This window comes from Diabrotica undecimpunctata, chromosome 3 (genome assembly GCF_040954645.1).
Source record: "Diabrotica undecimpunctata isolate CICGRU chromosome 3, icDiaUnde3, whole genome shotgun sequence".
Taxonomy (NCBI): domain Eukaryota; kingdom Metazoa; phylum Arthropoda; class Insecta; order Coleoptera; family Chrysomelidae; genus Diabrotica; species Diabrotica undecimpunctata.
The window spans coordinates 35,798,910-35,821,644 of record NC_092805.1 but is presented as its reverse complement, the minus strand read 5'-3'; the positions used below and the strand labels follow the sequence as shown (position 1 = coordinate 35,821,644).

Here is a 22,735-nt window from a genome sequence, read left to right as displayed (position 1 = left end):
TGTTTTAGGGGGAAGCTAGGGGTAAAAGTCTTTAACTTTTTTGCATCTTTTTTTTTGTAGTCCCAAAATTGACATTCTCAGCAAAATTCAGCTTATTAGCATAATTTTTAGAGGTTCAGTGGTAATTTCGTCTATGACGACTGGAGTATATTAATATTTTGTATTTTGACAACGATTTCCGTCAAATAAACTTACTTTAAAGTAAAATCATGGTTTATTCTCAATAAAAATAGTAAGAGACGCTAAGAAAAGACAAAGAAATTATTAACACCATAAAAACAGAAAATTGGCTTACTTCGGCCACATCATGCGTAATAATAAATACCGACTTCTACAGTTGATTCTACAAGACAAGATTAAGGGTAAGAGAGGCCCTGGCCGTAGACGTATATCCTGGCTGGCCAATCTTAGGAAGTGGACTGGTCTAACGTCAACTGATCTATTTCGAGCTGCTATGAATAGAATAAGATGGGACAATGTGGTTGCCAACATCTCTAGAAGATAGGCACATTTAGAAGAAGAAGAAAAATAGTAAATTGTGTTTATGCCTTGAAGGAGAATGAGACAGAGGAAGAGAGATACTCAACCAAAACTACATTACCTATTAGAATCTTTTAATAAGATAACTGCGTCAACATCAGACATAATTGCGTGGCGTACACATTTTATTATATTATGTATAATGTATGTTAATACAGAGAAAGAGTATAGAATTTCTTAGAATTAAAGTAAACAAACACACGTTCAAGCTTTAGTGTGGAATTTTATTAAAGTTCTATCAAACGATACATCGTATTACTAGCCGTCTTTTCAGTTAGTGGTGGTGATAATTACCAAAGATAACCTATTTAGTCGTTCGTATTATGACTACCTACAAAGACCTAGTTTTTCATGCTTAACAAACAGTAAAGATATCCGCTACACCGACAACCGACTAATTTTTCTGATAATTACAGACCATATCGCTTGTTGCAAATATAACCTGCTTATAGATTATAATGAACAACAATTAAAACGCAGTTGAAGTGGCCCGATATGTTGTTGTATTGTTAACTACGGCATGTGCGGCGAATGTGAAAGTCAAATACAGTGTGTTCTAAGACTAAAAGACAAAATTTGTTTTGAAACTGACATCAGTTCTCAAAAATGTGAAATTTTGTCAGGTTGTTGCAATTAAAAAAAAAATATTTACATAAATTGACAACATGGACTTTGCTGGAGAGCTGTTTGCTGACCTTTAGCTCATTTAAAATTGAATTATTTGTCTTGTGAATTTCAGTGATATGTATGTTTCTTCTTTTCGCTTGTGGTAGGGTCCAAGATTCACATCCGTATGTCAGTATTGGAAATGTTAAGCAGTTTATCAACCATATTTTGGCCTTCTTTCCTACGGCGACCTGTACTATCATACTATGTAGATCACATCTACATTTTATTTCTTCCTGTGTTTGTGATCAATGATCTCAGATGTAAGTATGAGCTCATAACCTCCAACCGATCAATCGTGGTTATGTGTGGATGATTGTTATGTAGTCTCTCCACTATCATGATCTTTGTCTTTAATGTGTTTAAGTGCAGACCAAATATTTGACTTTCATTTTCAACCAATCGTATGAGATCAATTAACTCTTCTTGACTATTTCCTAGACGGGTTGTGTCATCTGCAAAAAGTAGGTTGTTTATTTTTCAGCCAATTATTGAAATGTCCTTTTCCCAACTTTCAAGCGCTCTTCTCATAATATGCTCCCCGTATATACTAAAGTGTTATGTGTGGTCTCTATTACTATATGGATCTGAGACTTGGAGATTAAAACAGTATAACGTCAACAAATTAAATTCGCCGAATGCTAAGAATAAGCTGGACCAGCAGAACTACGAATGAAGAAGTACTGAGAGCAATGAACACACGCCCTCATCTGGCCAATACTATCAAAATTAGAGATACGTCATATCGAGGACACATAATGCGCCATAGGAAATTTGAGCAGCTCCAGGTAATATTAGAAGGCAAGGATGAAAGAAAAATCTTGGCTACGAAACATCAGAGGTTGGACCTAAACAAGAGGACATGAATTAATTCATCAAGCCCAGAACAGAGAGAAATTTGCCATATTGATCGCCAACCTGAACAGAGAAGGCACTTAGGAGGAGGATGTATTAAATACAACGAACAGAGTAAAATAAGAACGTGGAAAGAATATCTAGACTATCTAGACAAAACTATTTGAAGACCAAAGAGATAACACCTTTAAGCTAGAAGAAGAGGTAAATGATGGACCAAGAATATTACAGCAGGAAGTTTATTCCGCAATAAAACTTCCCAAAAAAAACAGGAGTAAAAAAAGGGGAAGATTACCGTACTATAAGTCTCATGAGTCATCTTCTAAAATTGTTCCTAAAGGTAATTTATATGATAATTCAAGAGAATCTACAAGCTGTGTGAAAGTCAAATTTCCCCCAACCAGTTCGGGTTCACAAATGCTGTTGGTACTGGAGAGGCTTTGTTCTCGGTACAAGTCTTATTCCAGAGTTGCAGAGACGTCAACTGCGACGTATACGCATGTCTGGTTGATTACGAGAAAGCGTTTAATCGAGTACAGCACGCCAAGATGATGCAAATACTAAAAGAAGCAGGAATTACCAACCAAGATCTGAAAAGAATTAGAAATCTACTGGAATCAGACAGCAAATCACAGAGTTGAAGGTGAACACACTGACTATGTGAAAATCATGCGTGGAGTGAGGCAAGGCTGTATTTTGTCTCTTCTAATCTTCAATCTGTACTCTGAAAGAATATTTATCGAAGCTTTGCACGAAACTGAAAAAGGTATTCTACTAAGTGGTTATCGGCTAAACAACATCAGATATGCAGATGACACTATAGTATTTGCTGACAACTTAGAAGACCTACAAGTTCTTATGAACAAAATCACGTATTACAGTCAACAATATGGACTCAATATAAACGTTAAGAAGACAAAGCTTATGATAATAAGGAAGAAAAGGATAACATAAGGTCAACTCTACGTCAACCAATTCCCTGTAGAAAGAGTGACGCACTACAACTACCTCGGCACCATAATAAATGAACAATGGACCAACAACCAGAGGTTAGAGCACGCATCGGAAAAGCTATATCCACCTTCAATCGGATGGGGGCCTTCTTCAAGAGTCAGAACCTCTCTCTTGATACAAAAGTAAGAATGCTGCGATGCTATGTCTTCTCTATCCTTTTGTATGGTGTTGAATCGTGGACCTTGAACGAATATATGTGCAGAAAACTGGAAGCATTTGAGATGTGGTTATATCGGAGAATACTTAAGATCCCGTGGACTAACCGAGTCACAAATGAAGAGCTCCTCAGAAGAATGAATAAGAACCGAGAGGTACTGACCACCATCAAATCTCGAAAATTACAATTCTTCGGACATATTATGCGAAATTAATCCAGATATGATCTCCCTCAAGCCATCCTGAAAGGAAAAATATTTGGAAAACGAGGTCCATAAAAAAGAAGAACATCTTGGTTAAAAAACCTCAGAATCTGGTTCAATACAATATCTGTGCAGCGTTTCCGCGCTGCTGCAGATAAGGTTAAGATTGCCATGATGATCGTCAACATTCGTAACGCGTAGGCACATCAAGAAGAATATATTAAAATATTGTGGAGATAGTATATATCCTTGTGTGCCACCTTGTTTTGGATGGAATTCGTTGTGTCAAGCACTTTAACTGTTGCGAAATTAAGTAATTATTCTATAGAGTATATTTCTAAATAAGTTTTGTTCTGCAGCTTATTGAAATTAAATATATATAAATCTTTGATCTCTAATAAAAGTTACCATTTATTATACGTAGATATTAATTGTTTTTGGAATATTGTTCTGAAGCTATTTTCTTGTGGCATTTTAAATTAATTACTATTTAAATGGGAATAAGCCACAATTAAAGGTTAAAATACGTTTATTGACGTTTCAATTTCCACTTCGGAAATCGTTCTCAAAATACAAACATTAGTAAATTTACTAATGTTGGGTCCTTACCTTCTTACATTTGGGTCCTTGGTCCTTAGCACAATTGCGGATTAATAATAGTGTAGAAAATTGCTAATAGGATAAAAAAAATGAGCCTTCGGTATTGTTTGATAATATAGGTACTAATTGGGTCAGTTATTTAATAAAAATAGAATTAAAGCTTGAAACCTGCTTCTATTTTAGAAGCTTAGATGAAGTATTACTTTTTTATTTTAATGTTTTAAACGTCAGATGAAATTTTGAAATTTTGTAAAAAACTGACAGGTAGATGAAAAATTTTAATATTTTAATTATTATTGTTTATTTATTAAACGAACTTTTGTAGAGAATCCAATTTTCTACAGTGCGTCTCAATATAATATAGAATTTTTTTCCAAATGAATTTCTAAGCGTACTTATTTGCTTACTTATTTTTATAATCAAAGCTTTAAAGGACTGGTAATATTGGGGGCTTTGTTTTCGAGGGCCAAATTTATCAGAATTAACTCCGCTTATGTAAAATTATTTGTACTCTTACTTATGGTTACCTTGATCAGTCAGATTGGGAAAACAGTTCACAAAAGTTTAACTCACACTGTATATTTTACAAATTTTCGCACAGTTCGTGCATTGGCACGTACAAATTAATTGGTCACACGATGAATAATTGGCCATTGTTATTTTCATTAGCATAAATACAGAGTTGAGGTCAATAACTAGTTAGACGAACAAGTCCGATAAAAGCATGTGCTGGTTTTTAGTTGTTAAAAGAATGTATGCCCTCTGGGTGTCGAAACTTTTACGTCCAAAGGTACCACTATGACCTTGGTTGTTTACTACACTGGCAGAGTGTAATAAACTAACATACAGTACAGATATTTAAGTTAAATTCTTTTGTCCCGCAAATCCGGCAAGTCATTTATATGTTAGATACAATCTGTATTCAAATTCTTTTTTATTTATAATAAATGTTGATTAAGTACCTATATACTGTGAACGAGTTGAAATTTTCAATATTATTTAGCATGTTGACACCATGGAAACAAAAAACCAATTATGCACAAAAAAGGGACAGAAAAAGGAAAATATTTAAACAAGTAATATAAAAACGATTTAAAGTCTTTGAAAAAATAAAGATTTAAAAACTCAATATGCCATAATATGAATTTTGACATATTATAGAGAAGAAATTGGTAAGAAATGCTAAGAAGAGAGACAAAGAGGACTATAGGTAAGGAAATTAGACGATAGGTTTTACGAATAGGACGATAAGATGCAGGTATTTAGAAGAAATAAATACATGGAGCTAAATGGGGGAAAATAAAATACAGTTACAAAATGTTTTTTAATGCATATTTACCTACATTCTACTCATAAACAGTATATTATTTAGTAATTAGTAAATGTGATCACAATATTGACTTGATGTGGGTACCGTCCAGGGACAGTTCTCCATTTTCCCTTATGTAATTTTGGCCTTGTTGGTGTGGAGTGATATGACATCTTTTACGGTTAGTGCTCCTAGGTCATTGTGGATGGTTGGCATTGCTCACAAACCAAGGGGCGTTAGCTATCATACACAATGTTTTTGATAGGAAGATCTGTAAAATGTTTGTGCTTGAAGGCTTGCTTCAGCCCCAGAGTTCTACGCCGTAAGTCCATATTGGTTTTAGTATGACTTTTTTATTATATATATATATATATATATATATATATATATATATATATATATATTTCCATATATATATATATATATATATATATATATATATATATATATATATATATATATATATATATATATATATATGTTCGGAAATATTTCCGCGGTTAGTACAATTAAACTTAGAGCTAAGATTAATATTATTATAAAAATTAATATTAAACTCACCAGTCTTCCGGGTTGAACCGCGTCGATATCCATTTTGCAGGGCTTTCGACATCCTCTCTGATGTCTTCTTCAGGGCTTCCGAGGTCTCAGTCTCCCGAGCCCCCAGACACTACTACACTCATTAGTCACTTCTAGTTCACTCACTAGTTCACTACTACGACTGGGACCAGGGGACGGAACCGTCCTTTTCATAATCTATAAAGCACAAGTAGACATATTTTTGTTGATCCCGATACTTTTGTATGAGAACAATGAAACTGAACAACGCTTCTCGCGTTTCCATACCGTTTCGAGAGCCAAATTGTTCCGGACCCATATCTTGTTCGCATTTTTTGTAAATTCTGTTGGATAATTTTTAGAAATAGCTTCAGAATATGGGGCATGAGACTTATTAATCGAAAGTCGTTACATTTTTTTGCGTAGTTTGATTTGGGTATAGGCACAAACGTAGACGTTAACCAATGTTGTGGAATTGTACCAGTCTTGTATATACTGTTAAAGAGTCTTGATAATAGTTCTAAATTGTCTTCTTCCAAAAGTTGTATAATTTCACTATGAATGTAGTCAGGTCCAGAGGCTTTTCCGGTTTTCATATTTTTTAAGGCGTATTTTATTTCGATGTTAAGATGGGCAAGTCGTTATTTTCGATGTTTGTTTGTCTATCAATATTTATTGTTCTATCGTCTGAGAATAGGTTTTATATGTATGTTCGCCATTCAACGCTTATTTCTTCTATTGTGGTCAGGACTCTATCATCCGTGCTTGTTATTGTGCCACACTGCCTAGCGTTTCTGATCCCACACATTTCTTTAATTTTCTTATGGAGAAGTCTATCATCATGTTTATTCTGTAGGTCTTCTATCTCTTCGCAAGTTTCTATAAGCCACTGTGCTTTTGCTTCCACTATCTTTTTTTCTTATTAATCTTTGTATTTCTTTATATTTATTCCAGTCTTTGTTCTTGTGTTGTAGTCTCACATTCATCATTTCTAATATTTCATTAGTTATCCATGGTTTCTTGCCTCTTTGATTCGTGTATTTAAGGTGGTCTTCAGCTTTTAGAAATACAGGTCTTTCCATATTTTGTTTAAGTCGTCGGATTCTTCTGGTACATCATTTTCCTTTTGTCTGTTTTTAAGTTCTCGACATTCGTGGTTAAGTTCTTGTGATATCTTCTGTCTCGTTTCTGTATCCTTGAGTAAGCTCTAATGTCTAATTTCTGTTCTCTCTTCTTTCTTTTTATGCTTTTCAACGTGTTTTTGAATATATATATATATATATATATATATATATATATATATATATATATATATATATATATATATATATATATATATATAATATATACTAGCTGACCCGGCGAACTTTGTTCCGCCTTAATGGCAATAAATAAGCAGATTGTGTTTTTTTTTTATTGGAAAAAATACAAAAAAAATTAAATAACTACATTAATCATTCATTATTATTTCTGTATTTTAGTACATAGGTTGCTCTTCACTTAAGTACCTTGTGATACACGACATTTTTTGTTTTATTATCAGGCGCAAAAACAAACAACGCAGATGGTCTTCCGACCCGTGAACATGCCACGTATAATTGACCATGGGAAAAACATGAATTTTCTAGATTTAAACCACAAACTGTTAAGGATTGGCCTTGTGATTTGTTGATGGTCACGGCAAATGCAAGACGTATCGGAAATTGAAGTCTTTTAAATTCAAACGGCATATCGGTTGGGATCATCGGGATCCTCGGAATAAGAACTTCCTCACCTTTGAATTTTCCTATCATTATCGTAGCGTAAATTACATTGTTCATCAATTTACTAACCACCAAACGCGTACCGTTGCACAGTTTTGGTTGGTTTATGTTTCGAAGCATGATTACTTCGGAGCCAACCTTTAGGCGTAAATTGTGCGGTGGTAAGCCAGGCACGTCCAAAGAGTTTAAAAATTCAATTGGATAGTTGGTGGCTTCATCTTCATTTGTGACGCAGTCAATAGATTTGAATGAATGCATTATTCCAATGATCTTATTTTGAATTATGTAGTTCAGGTCATCTACATCTTTATTCTTAGCCGCTAAAATTGCTCTCTCACTCAACCATTCATAATTTTTGTAGTTAGAAATAATATTTGGAAATACATTGTTAATAAGTTCGTCTTTTGATGAGACAACATTACAGAAATTATTTGGAAATGATATTAATCCGCTCGATTCATCGACAGGTACTTGACCATTACCGATAGTCAGCAATTGCTCCGAGAAATCTTCAGCAGATATATCATTAAGCAATGTAACTCTCATGTTTGTTGTCAGCTGCAGTTTCTTCACATAGCGCCATAGATTTGACGATTTGAGGCAAGCGTTTATTTCATCGGCAGCCGTAGATCTTGGAATTACTGGCAGTATTTGGCGGAAATCGCCAGACAGTAAAATCATTGCTCCTCCAAAACATCTCGAGTCATTGCGTAAATCTTTTAATGTTCGGTTAAGTGCTTCTAATGCACGTTTATGCGCCATTGTGCATTCGTCCCAGATGATGATTTTCGATGCCGCTAAAACTTTGGCCATTGCTGAGTGTTTTGCAATATTACACGTTGGTTCCTCAATAGTTTGAAGATTTAACGGTAATTTTAATACTGAATGAGCCGTACGTCATCCTTCTAACAATGTGGCTGCTATTCCAGAAGAAGCAACTGCAACCTATGTTGGATCTCGCCCGAACAGTTGCTAAAACTAATGACATAAGGAATGTCTTGCCAGTTCCACCAGGGGCATCTAGGAAATATAAACCACCATTTTCATCAGCGATTGCCTTCATTAAAGTATCATAAACTTCCTTTTGTTGGTAATTCAACAGGGGTACATTCCTTTGAACTACTAAATCTAATTCCTCATAGAATCATATTCACGTTCCCGTTCCAATTCTCGATTAAATGCGTCATTCATTTCACGATTTGGTGCTGGCATTCCTAACCTGATTAATAAATTACCGCACATGAGGTAACACATATCTTCGATCAATAGTAAAGCACGATTATGTATCTCCTCATTCAATATCGTGATTTCTGGAACTGACACGACTTTGGTGTAAAATATCTTCTGACATACTATCCTTGTATTTGTGCCACAGGTTACATGGGTTTGATGGAAAACATGTCGAAATTATGATAGCGAATAATGTGCGTATCTGACTTGGAGATGCAGAGATAATGGCTTCAGCGATTGTCGTATCCCAATGGGTATCGTTTTCTAATAAGTTCAATTCTTCACATGCAGCACGATATGTTGGGAATATTACACCATTAACAGTTCGTAGTGTCTCAAATGAAGTTGGCCCATGCACATTTACCAGCAACAACCGCAAATAGAAACATTCATCATTCTTTGGATGAACTGTATACATACGACCAAGAGCATCAGTAGAACACCCAGGAACCGCATCACCTTGCTTCCGTCTTTGAAAATTCTTGGATGAAGCATTCCAAGTATAATAACGTGGCATCTCCGAGTAAAGCAAAGCTCGTGCAAACTGATCACTTTGGCAGATTGCAAAAAAACTGGTCAATGTAGTTGCTGGAGGTGTTTCAGCACGTTGCGCAGCATTCGAAGCCGTGAAATACACTCGTTGACCATTCTCCAGATGCACCGCCAAATGTATAACAGTAGGATGACGTTCGTGAATTGGAAATGCGAATATACGCCAAATCGCTTCATTACAGTTCACATAACGACCAACTTGATAGCGTGAAATTTCATCGTTGGTATTTGAGGATTGCAATCCAAAAACCGCCATATCACTGCCTTTCGTGACATATTTGCAAATATATTTTATGGACTTAACTGAATTGCAGTATTCAACGTTGCAATGTGTCTTGAACGTTTTAGAAATAAGTGGCGAATATGGAACAATCCAACTGTTGTCGACAACGAAATCCATTCTTTTCACTTTCGTTGTGACAGTTCGACCGTTGTCATCTGGTGATCGACGCCGATACAGCGGATACCCATCGTTGCCAGTGACAGTCTCCGCCGTTAATTTCCGTGGATATCGTTTAGAGCACTTTCCATCGACCATGCAAGGTGATTGGGGATTGATGGCACCACACGGTCCATGAATCATATTAGTAGTAACAACATCATGTAGGTCTGGATCGACTTCATGATCAGGAATCTCGGCACATATGATATCATCTATTTGGTCAGGCTGAATTCTTTCCACTAACCAAATAAGAATATGTGCGTGCGGCAGGCCTCGCTTTTGCCATTCGATTGAATACATCCAGCATCGAGTATCTCCAAAGACGCGTTGTTTAACAATAAAGTTCATCAGGGACCGAATTTTTTGCCTGAATATACGTGCTGTGATGTCGTGTCTATCATTTGATGTTTGTCCGGGAAGCAGCAATTGAGTAATTTCTATCCATTTTGGATTACAGGTAAAAGTAATAAAGAGATCTGGCCGGCCGTAATGACGAACATATGTCATTGCATCTTGTGCATATTCATGCATATGACGTGGGCTACCAATGTACATCGCCGGCAGAATAGTTAATCGACCAATATTAGCTGCATTTCCTTCAGTACTAACTGCATCACGTAAATGGATGTACTCCTCAGAACGCAGTTTCGCTTGGTTCAACCTAATAAATGTTAAACGTTCCGTTTCTATTTTTACATACATGTCAACGCAATACTGCTGAAACAATCGACGAAACCGCAGCAAATAGTTGTCAGCATTTTGACGAATTATCAAACGATATGCATGATAATTCATTGAGCTAACTTTCTTTGTAGTTTCTTTACCTAAAATTAAAAATTTGATAATTAACCATTTCAAAGACAAATAATACAGACATTAACCATTATTAAGATACTGATACTTTACCATTCAATGGATTTATCATTTTAATATTAAAATAATATCCATCTTCTCCTTGCCAAAACATCAGTGGGTATTGCAATGCGTCATATGATCGATGAGTTTCAGATATTTGTTGCAGTTGCCCAGTATCGCGACGTGTAAGCACAATATCGCGTTTTTCCAATTGTTCACCAACAATCAGGATGGCAACTTCGTCTACTGTTGGAGCATTAAATGTGCGTTCGTGTGTTCCAGATGGTCGTTTATCTGCTTTGATGACAACTTTATAGTCATCATTTAGCATGCGCTCTAAAGCACTCTTAAACAACCTGACCAACGCATGATGTTCATGAAGCAGACACTGCAAGTCTTGAATAATTGCTCGCTTCATTCCTTCATTGATCCCTAGGCGTCGATCAAGTTGTTCTTCCATGTTGCCCATGAAATATATTTGTAAAAATTTATTCTGTGTATCTTCGAAAGGTAGTAATGATCCAATTCGATGGTGAATCTGTCCTTGTATCTACAAAATAAAAACCAGACAGTATTAACTGGGTTATAAACACTTTTTCTGTGGGAGAGTAGAGTTCAGTATTAGCAAATATAATACACACCAATAGATAAAGTAAGTTATTCTTTAACTACATTCTATGTAAGTACAAAAATAAATACCTTAAATGTCGGATTAAATCCTCCTTCTTCGATAATGTCTGCCCCAAATGACGTCATTTGGAAACAACTATTGTATTTTCGAGTATTTGCAAGAAAGTGGCGTGATTCTTGTGTTTTGCCACAAAGCAATGAATACAATGGCTCATGTGGCGGAGTCAACACTGGCAATTTCACTTTACCATTAAGGCAGCATAATCCAGGCGTTTCTCCGGAAAACTTTAATGCACCACAATACTCGCAAACAACGTCCATTTGCCCAATGCAAACGCTAGGATGCAAGCTGTAATCATTGCTGCAATCGTATCGAAACGCTGCTCGATTCAAATCAGCTAAATATCTTGTTCTGCGTCGCAAATTATCTATTTGTTGCCTTCTGTTGTTCGCTCGACGATTCTGCATTGCCGACCGAGCTGTTTCACGGGCTGCTTCACTTTGCTCTCGTGATTGAGAAGCACGAAGTCGAGCCATACTATCGCGGCGCTGTTCACGTGCAATTTCTTGTTCTTCTTCAGTCCTTTCATTTGCAGTATTTTGTATTCTTCTTGCATTACGGCTTTGTCGGGAAAGATTCGATCGTCTTGGTCGCGGCATTATTAATTAAACTTCACTTCACTTCAATTACGGCTTTGTCGGGAAAGATTCGATCGTCTTGGTCGCGGCATTATTAATTAAACTTCACTTCACTTCAATCCACTTGTTAATTATTTATTTAATAGAACTAGTTTTAATATTGATTTCTTACAAATATCAAATTGTCATCCATACGTCATTACATAGCTGTCATTTTACGTAAATTACATAGCTGTCATTTGCGTTTTGTTATTCCAAGTCTGATTCTTTTTTATTATACCACGTTTTATAGTGACTGACGTTTCATGTCAAGTCACACGGGAACGCTGTCCAACGGGATAAAAAGTATCCTATGTCCGTCTCCTGGCTCTAAGCTACCTCCCTACCAATTTTCAGCCAAATCTGTTCTGCCGTTCTTGAGGTATAAGTGGTGTAACTAACACGACTTTCTTTTATATATATATAAGATATATATATATATATATATATATATATATATATATATATATATATATATATATATATATGATATTTTAGTTTCTTTTAGATAAAATTTTGATTTAACCTTTGATAATTATTTAATAATTCAGTTTGGTAGTTCATTTCGACATATGACAGTTATTCTTAACATCTTTTTCTGCCATTTGGTACATAGCCATAGTTTTAAATTTTGTTTTGTTGTTGGACGATGTCATGTATTTTAATACATTTAGATATTTTTTGTAATAACTGTTTATGTACAATAAAATAAATATAGAATTTTTTCTCTTTAAACTAGAAGTTTACAAAAATATTTCTTCTAAAAAATATTCATCCTTAGAAATTTATATGAAAGAAAAATCTCTTTCTAAGCAGCAAGGGGATTTTTTTAAACGGCGTAATAATTTTAAATAGTTCTGAAATCTTCTTGTATAGTGTTTGCCCAGGACATCTCTGTAAGTATTTCTTGATTTCCTTTTTTTAGTTAGTTCTCCCAGTCCCATAAATGAAGGAATCCTTATCGACGACCTTGCTCTCCAATCAACACACGAGTAGCCGTTCGCAATAGTTTCAATTTTTTTTGCTTAACCTATCTCTAAGCTCAGTAATTGTCCAGTCCCCCCTTTTAACTCTCCTATAAACAAATAATATTGTTACAATCTTAATCGTAATCTTTTTTCTATTTAATGTTTTTGTTTCCATAATTTCTCATATTTTGTGAATTTTTTCCTATCTTAACATAATCTGTAACATTTAATTTAGACCAAATTGATAAAAAATGCAGAAACAATACGATATTTCATTATAGAATAGGACAATAATTATGGTGATTGATAATGCTGGTATTATAGTCAGTTTTGACCTTACAGATGTTTATATCTTGCTGTCTTATAACAACTGATATATACATTTTTAGGTCAACACTAAATATTCCCACGATATATTGAAACTTAATCCAAATTGATCAATAATAATATGTTCAGGTTATTTCCTAAAAAATCACAACGAGTTATACAAACATGTATGAGAATTATGTCTATATTCATGCATTACCAACAACAACAAATCCTTTTCAGAACATTTAAAAAGCACGTCGAAAGCAGCAATTATTTTGAAACCGTTAATGATCCCAGATCTAGCGATACGTGAGATTAAAAAATGTTATCTTTAATTGAAATAATAAGTGTCGTAATGCATTCTCTCATCAAGAATGTTCCATAGTGCAAGAAAGTGACCTCGAAGTCATTTTAATCGTCTTTACTTTCACTGATTAACGTTTCATCTTACTGTGGTTTAATTTTCCTGATTTTTCTCTACTTATTGTAATTAATAGTTATGATTAACGAACGATATATAAACACTTAGTAATTAATAACAAGCTCAAATTTATTGCCCCAAAGCCGAAGAAAATATGTAGAAATAAGAGAAAGTCATAATATTATTCACATATTGATCAAAAACTGTAAATGGAACCAGATCAGACATCCTGTGTCAGACATTTTTTTTAGGAAATCATGTGACAACCTCTAGTCAAGTTACATTAGACCAAATCGCCCATCAAATACTAGTCAGTGGAAAACACAGCCGGAGATCACGCCCGGAAAGACAAAAAAATTCTGCCGTGCTGACAACTAACCCCCAAAGTGTGCTTGCTTGCTCTTTCACATTAAAAGAACTAAACGTTGGTATCGGATGCATGAAGAACGGCAAGGCAGAGGGCTAGGACGACCTATTCACGGAGTAGATCAAGAAGTTTGGCACAGACACGAAAAGGTGGCTGCTAGAACGGATTAACCGATGTGTCTCTTCACTCTTAATACAAAAAATTTGGAGGAAAACAAAAGTTATTGCCAATATTGACAGTAATTACAGGCCAACCTCTTTATTATTCTACCTGTACAAACTTCTGGGTTAAGACCTTGAAAGAACTGTACTAGCCAAGTACATCATCTCACAAAACGCATAAAACAGTGCTACCAAGACAAACTAATTACAGGTCTGGCGTTCGTAGACCTTACTGCAGCGTATCACAGTGTCAGTCATAGACTACTCCTTTGAAAGGTCAGAGCATTAACAGGAGATAAAAAATTCACAAGCATCGTAAAATCATTGCTTAAAAACAGGACATTCTATATCTCTTTTAAATGAAAGAAAAACTGTTGGCGGAACCAGAAGAATGGCCTAGCGCAGGGTGAGGTACTATCACCCATACTGCTTAACGTTTACACTAACGACCAACCAATCATTTAAACTACCGATCACTTGATTGGATGCTGACGACCTTGCTTTGGCCGTACAGGACAGAACCTTCGGAGGGGTCGAAACCGGACTCAAGGAAGCACTTTGAGACCTTACAATTTATTATGATAGGAATTCGCTAAAGCCTAACTTTACCAAAACCCAAGTCTAGTCTTTCCACTTAAAATCGAAAAAAGCAAAAAAAAATCTAAAGATCAGATGGAACGGACACCAACTGGAATACGCGGAGCATCCAATATACCTCGGAGGAAAGCCAGATAGAACACTCACATATAAAACACACTGCAAAAAGACCGCTCTATAGGTAGCATTTCGCAACCAAGTACTTCGTGGATGTAGCCCTAAACGAAGCATGCCGAATAGCAACAAGGTGCCTAAAAACAACGCCACTAGAGAAACCATATCAGTGTTCGGGTATCGACCAACTGAACCTGCGAAGACGAACCACGGAGATAAACTGCGACTGGAGGACATTGTCAATACTGAACCAACTAAGATCGGGCGTACACCCATCCCGCTACAGAGCAAGATAGGGCTAGTTTAATGAAAATAATGACACCTTATGTACGTGCGGCCAACGACAGGACATAAACCATCTGCTCCAGTACAACAATGTCCATTTCCATGCACGATGGACTACCTGTGGCAAGCCAACACCAAGACAATAAATTGTTTGATTCTGGGCTGTCCAATTAAAATGTTTGTTTTACGCACTTCATCTACGTGTTTTTTTTTGTTTAATATCCACCATGTAAAATTTTGACATTCATCCACGATTTGTATTTTATTCTTTTACGTGGTAAATTTTTATCTAGAATTTCTTGATTTATTACCTAAAGTTTTCATATCTCGTGATATTTTGACGACATTGTTGGTTGTTGCATCCGTATCTAAATTATCTTATACGCGGAATCGAAAATTTTCTTATATCTGCGTTCTTTCAACCCTTTTGGTCTTCGCACAACATATTTTACCCACCATCCCTACAGAACAGTTACACAGAAGTTACTGACAGAAGTTGAAGTTAGAACAGTTATTCCAAGTACATGTTGGTAGTAATGGATTACTTCACTAAGTGGGTCGAGATTTACGTACTTCCAGACCAGAAGGCCGCCACCATTGCATATAAGTTGATCCAAGAATATATCAGCCGATTTGGAGTACCTTTGGAGATCCATAGTGACCAAGGAAGGAATTTCGAAAGCGATCTATTCCAAGGAATATGTGATAGACTAGGCATGAAGAAAACAAGAACTACAGCATATCATCAGCAATCGGATGGTATGGTAGAACGGATGAATAGGACAGTTGGCAAGTATTTGACAAAGATGGTGTCCGATCATCAGCGAGACTGGGACCAATATCTTCCGTTCTTCACAATGGCTTACAGATCTGCTGTTAACGAATCGACAGGCCAGACACCAGCCAGAGTCCTATTCGGATGCGAGATGCGACTACCTTGTGATCTAGAGTTTGGGTGTCGACCTGAAGAAGATGTAGCAGGTGAAGATTATGTGATCGAATTACGAAGAAGAATGGACGATGTACATGAGTTGGTCCGTTCACATCTTCAGATCGCTAGCGTCCGAATGAAGAAACGGTACGATACACAAGCCGGAAAGGGGTGCTTTAAGAAGAACGACAAAGTCTGGCTCCATAATCCCAAGAAGCGAAAAGGTTGTTCTCCCAAGTTGCAGCAGTTTTGGAAAGGTCCATACCTCATTATGGAGAAGATCAACGATGTCATCTATCGAATAAGCAAGATTCCGAGGGGAAAGCCGATTATAGTACACCATAACCGGCTGGCGTCTTTCGAAGGTGACCACGACGTAGATGAAGAAGTAGAAGTAAACCAAGTCCAAGATGTGTCTGACCTCACGTTTGAGGAATTCATGGGGGCCTATGGAGATACCGGTAAAGCAAGACATGGTGTTACCCCTGAAGAAAAGCAAGATCTACTCGCGCTTCCCGATGACTACTCGCTGGCCCTTACCATCCCGGCCAGTGTCAAAGACGCACCAGGGTTGGCATCGTCTTTCGAAGGAAGTTCGGTCGAGTTGCAGAACTTCAATGCCAAGTGCCAGCTCCCAGGAAAACCTTGAAACTCCAAGATGAATCACGTTACCTTTTCTATCTGGTAACAAAAGACACGCCACACAGTTGGAGTGCCGCCAATTAGATTGGAGGGTTATCCGATGTATGGTGGAGATCTTTAAAGACACCGAAGTCCAGGTGTTAGTCTGTTGCATTCCGCATAGTTACTGGTGCGGAGAGAAAACCGTCCCTTCTGCGGTGAATGTCTGCACGATTTAGCCATACCCGCTTAGGTTTTGCTGTACATGCTATCCCATGAGGCATTTGTTTATTACAGAGAAAATGTATTATCATTTAATTGGACACTTTAGAACAAAATAAAACAAAAATTTTAAAATTTAAATTTGAAAATAAAAACTAGTTCATAAAACAAGGGAAACCAAGGATATTTAAAAGAAAAAAACTAAGTAATTGTTCCTTCTTTAAATAATTACAAAGTTTTTTTTAATTACCTACTTATCTTTTAATCTATTGCAAGTTTCACTAATTTAATGGTCAGATTTAAACACCACGCATATGTATATCATTTTTACGATCTTACTAACAATAAGCAGAACAACTGTATTACGAAAATACCGCAAAAGTACCACAATTTTTTTTATAATTAAGAGCGAAAGTATGATTTGTTAGATTGAGTAATAGAATTAAATTAGTAAGGATTTTTATAACTTTTTGTTTGTATCACGTACTCTACAGAAAGTTCACAAATGATTAAGTTTGTCTGTTATTTTACTTTAATAACTAGTTTACTTTCAGTATTTGTTTACAATGTTGAAGATATATGAAGCATTAGAAGAAAACAACTACTTTGTTTTTTTTAATATAGATGAAACACTTCTTGTTCGGCGCTCTCATACAAATAGGATCTTACCAATAAATAAGCTTTTATCAAATGCAGTACCACAGTATATTCTTTTTAAGCAATATACTGTGGCAGTACTAACCAATAATTCCCTTCCCCCGCGCATCTTTTGAACGGGTATACTTATAATAGTGAAATTTGGAGGGAGGAAATAAATGGAAATAGGTTTCTCAACTAGTCATAATAGCTGACGTAATAGTGATAGATGACGTTACAGAGCCACTGTGATCGATAATTTTAAATGGGGCCTTATGGATAAAAAGGATTTTTATCCTTAACAATTGTTTATTGAACTGACACTAATTTTATATTTTTAAAATTTGGAGAACAAAAACCTTAACGACAATATTACATTACTAAGTTTGTGTAATAGGACTGCGGGAAAAAATATGGTTTTATTAATGAAATTTTAATAGTACTGAAAACTATAAAAATTTACCTGTTGCCGATAAAAATGGCAAAAAAAACCTCTGTTAAACGTACCTAACAGCATAAATTATTACTTACTTGCATTTAGGTTCTGTAGCTCTAGCCGGTATAATATTTCCTTTATAGTTAGTGTGTTGTAAACCCTTAACTTCGGCATTAAGTACGTACAACATTTCTTTTGTATTTATCTGGATAGGGTTTTCTCTTTTTTTAAGGGTACATATACACTATCGTCAGATAAATAAAAAAAAAAGAATAAATTCAGATTAATAGTTATTAAACACTTAACCTAATAATACCTTATTGAAAACTGAAATAAAAATATGGTAACATAAATGACTCAACAATCATACGATCTCGGCTAACCAATCAACGCTTAGAAATTATATTTATAAATTCACAGCAAAACTGTATACGCCTTCTCGACCATTCTATCTGAGTGAGGATGCTAGGTTGTCGTTCTTCGTTGTCTAGGCTGTCGTAGCAGCTTCTTGATTTGGTATCGCATAGACCTTAGTCCATTTCGTAAAATAATCCGTGACTACCAGGATATATTTATTTCCATTATCCGTTTCTGCAAATGGACCTACATTGTCGATTGCTACTCTTTCCATAGCACTACCAACATTGTACTGTTTCATGGGTGCGCCCTTTTACCAACTGGACCATTACTGGTTGCACACATTTCACATTTCCGGCACCATCTTCTTAAATCATCTTTACAGTTTACCCAATAGAACCGTTCTAGAACCTTTTGCAGAGTCTTCGTAATACCAAAGTGTCCACCTGATGCACCGTCATGCAACTTTACTTTTAGGTAAAATCAACTGAAGCTTAGATTCTGTACCATCATCGTTCTCAAAGGTTCTATACAGAAGATCATCTCTTAGTACTAGGCAATTCCATTGGCTCCAGTAAGACTTGTCTTCTGGACTACATGCACTAATGTCTTGCCAAGTAGGTCTCTAACTTCGATGCATCCAAACCAATACTCTTTTTTGTACATGGATCATCTACTTGGGCGTCTTGTAGCTGTTGAGGCTGCCATTGATCAGTAATGACGGTGGTTCGTCTCGCGGGGCAAAGTTGTTCTTCTAATTTAAGACAGTGATTACAATTTGCTCTATACGGCCGTCTCGAAAGAACATCAGCATTTGAATGAACTCTTTTAGACCTGTGTTCTATTTATTCTACTTTTCCAACAATCTTGTATTATTTGCTTGCAATTTACGGCGAAAGTGGCATACTTCGCCACCATTCCGACAGCTAGGTTTGCCTTTCTTAGGCTTTCGAACGAACTACTTTCCGTATGATTTTCTAAAGACGTTTATCGTTTTGTTAGTCATAGCTTTCTGTAGTTCACTGTCTCTCAACCCATTGATGAAGGTATCTACAGCGATTTCTTCCAATATGTTGCCTGGTGCTTCAGATAGGCCAACAGTGCTATGCGAGCAATATCTGCTTCAAATTCTTGCAAATTCTCACTTTTCTTTCTTGCTAATTCTACTTCTTTTTTGTACTTTGTAGACTTGTTGTAGATGGCATCTCCGTAACATTTGTCTAGTTTGTCTAGCCAAGTGAACAAGGTCTGGTAACATTTTTCTTGACCCTTAGGAATCGATCTTAGGATATCTCTTCTAGCTTGTATTAACGCCTCGATCTGACAGCCGGTCGATACATCAAGAACATTCCCTAACACACATCATCGTCTCGAGAGATGCAACCGTTATATGGGGTACGTCAAAATAAGTTTGTTCGTTATAGTATTATCGACAATATTATACACAACTTTATTGTCAGGATATTTATATTGTTAATATATTGAATATTGATTGAGTATTTTTCATCTTCAAAACTGATATGTTGTCAGAATGGATCAAACAGTGTGTTCATCTGTTCAAATATCGGAAATTGGGACTGGATTATCGCAATGATAGCATGTGGTTGGTATTTACTAATTTTGAACATAGCATAACATACACTCATGGCAGCAAATTATTTTTTTTGTAATTCAATTTGTATAACTGAATGCAAGACAACAAAATACCTGACGCACTATGGCGACGTAGTAAGTGTTTGGTCTAATATTTTACACTAATATATTTTTTACTAATATGCATAGAATTTTTCAATTTGCCCTCGTATAAAATCTCCAGAGGACAATTTCCCATAAAACCGAGACTAAAATAATAATTACCAGCACAATAGATTTTCTCGTTCAAATTCATCCAATAATTAACAATACTCTTTTAATACCTGTATTCCCACATTGTTGACGAGATTCATTATGAATGGAGTTTCCCAAATGGTTAATTGTGAGCTTTTACTTTCTCTGGACTTTTGTTTATTGTTGCTTACACTAAATATTCAAAATATATTCTTCAAGAAGAGTTCAGTACGCTACCAGTTGTGTTTGTTAGCCAGATGACACTAACGTTGGCTTGTTAAGAAACATCAATGATATAATTAGTATAATTATATCACTAGGATCATGGTTTTAAATTATATTGATTTTGCACGGGAATTGTTACGGTCCAATGTTGGTATTTTAACTATAAAATAAACTAAAGTTATTGTGACTATTGTTTTTGTTCAAGTTGAATTTTTTGTTTTTCTTAATTCTGTGAAAAAAAGTGATATAAACATGGTAAAACGTAGTTGCCTGGAAATATTTTTGGAAAGGTACGTTGAAGCTAATATTCCATCTATGTAGAAATAAGTTGTGATTTAGATATTTTTCAACAATTAAGACAAAAGATATTTACTTTTAAAATATGAATAATTTTGAAGTTCATTTTTGAAGGTAAAGTTTGTAATTTGCCTTAAAATGTAGTTTCTTCTCAAAACAATATTTAATTAGTAGAGTGGACAAATATTTTGATTAAGAATGAAAGAACATTGGCAAGAATTATAAAGAGACGAAACTACCAAAAAACAATGTTCCGACAAGCAAATTTGCTGTTGTTTTTGTCTAACTAATACCTTGCATATTATATTCACATAGAATTTATTTTCTTTTCCTTAAATAGTCTATTTTGAAATGATTTTATTCACGATATGTATGTGATAATTTGACGTTTGAAACAACCCTTTTGAAACTATTTATTAACAATTGTCATATCTGGTGGCATTGCTAGTTCAAGTATATAATCTTTAGCATAATTTCTATTTTAAAAACCTTGTCCTTCATGTATTGCTTCATACAATCTTTTGGAATATCCCACATCTGCATTAACCCCCTATTGCATGAATTTTAAATTTTTTATTGTACCTAACAAAAAAAATCTCTGTTTGTGTGTATTTAAATTATAATTGATGAAACACAACTCATTTTTTGTAGATCGTAATTGATGAAACAAAACTTATTTTTTTTAAATGTCAATGTAATGAAAAAAAACCAACGACGGATCAATTCCGTATACTCTTTACGCTTTTAACATTACACTGAATACAACTCTTTTTTTCAAAATACAAATGTTGTTGATATTTGACATTTATCCCTTGAATTTTCCTTGAAACTTTAAATTTATCACTAAGATGAAGTAAATGGTCGATTTGGTTAAGTTTGTACATTTAAAATACATTATTTGCATACAGGTTGTTATATATTCTTTTGAACAGAGATGACAAAATTTCGTATAAAGTCTTCAGTTTCAAAATGTTTTCTAGTAATAGTTTATATCCTAAAAATTTAACATATTAATCTCGTTGTTGACTTTTAAGTTACTTCGTCTTCAGAGTTTCTCTGTTTTATTTTTATTTTTTACAAGGAGTTTCAGTAATAGCGTTATCGTCATCAAAAATCTTTTCATCTGAGATAGTTAATAGATTGTAATTACTAAGATTCAGAATATCTTTATTTTAAATCTTAGAGTCGGAACTTCCAGAAGAACTTTCTTTCATTTTAGATTGGACAGTTTTCACCTTTCTATCATAAAATAATCTAGAATGCATCTTACTATAAATACTTATAGTAAATTCTGCAGTTACAAAGAATATTTCGTAACAGGATAATTGTTACATAATATGCACGGCCATGTTCCCAAGGGGAAACGCCAGAAAAGTATCTTGTTGTTTCTCACTACTTTCTTTACTAGATGCGATTATCTGTTATTTCTAAATAACAACATTAATTTTATTAGACAACATGATTAATTTTTCAACAAAAACAGCACAATATAAAAACCCTGAACGTTCAACAATTACTAAGAGTGTCGCAAAATGGAGAACATTTTGATGTAGTGATCGTAAACCTCCAGTAATGGAATGCATCAGAAGGGGATAACACTTAGTAAATATAATCTAAAAACGTTTAGAGTTCATGTGAAAACTAATTATTATAAAGAGACAAATAGCGTGTACTGTTGCAGAATATTTGGAACTTTATACCTAATAAATGTTTTCTCAAGAGAACGACATGTTAGTAGAAATTTTGTAGTGAATATTTTAAAATCTCTTCCCGATTGAGCGTTAAAATTACCTCCTTTTAATTACTCTCTCCTTTGTTAGAATATCCCCACTAATTTATCACATATTGCTTTTTTTCTTCTTATTCTAGAACATACATAATATGCACTACATTCAGCACTTTTCTATTAA

The 22,735-nt window shown here is 35.0% G+C and overlaps 3 protein-coding genes across 4 annotated transcripts in view; 1 reads left to right on the top strand and 2 right to left on the bottom strand.

Annotated features, from left to right (window-relative positions):
• LOC140436682 (uncharacterized) overlaps window positions 1-22,735 on the top strand; it is a 167,746-nt gene that overhangs the window by 66,769 nt on the left and 78,242 nt on the right. Inside the window, exon 1 of one of the 2 annotated variants that reach the window (XM_072525716.1) lies at window positions 20,572-20,818. The exons of the other annotated variant lie outside the window; for it this stretch is intronic. Coding sequence (XP_072381817.1) covers window positions 20,781-20,818 — 38 coding nt within the window. The 5' untranslated portion in view covers window positions 20,572-20,780. Of the gene's footprint in view, window positions 1-20,571; window positions 20,819-22,735 lie in introns of those variants that run through there. 2 annotated transcript variants of the gene reach the window in all.
• On the bottom strand, window positions 7,398-8,477 carry LOC140435741 (ATP-dependent DNA helicase pif1-like). Its single transcript, XM_072524460.1, has one exon. It carries the CDS (start codon window positions 8,475-8,477, stop codon window positions 7,398-7,400), a length of 1,080 nt encoding a protein of 359 aa, XP_072380561.1.
• Window positions 8,956-12,191, bottom strand: LOC140435740 (uncharacterized). The gene is made up of 3 exons (XM_072524459.1): window positions 11,443-12,191; window positions 10,795-11,293; window positions 8,956-10,712 (listed from the first exon to the last, which is right to left on the bottom strand). The coding sequence occupies exons 1-3, from the start codon at window positions 12,031-12,033 to the stop codon at window positions 8,956-8,958; spliced, it is 2,847 nt and encodes a 948-aa protein (XP_072380560.1). The 5' UTR covers window positions 12,034-12,191.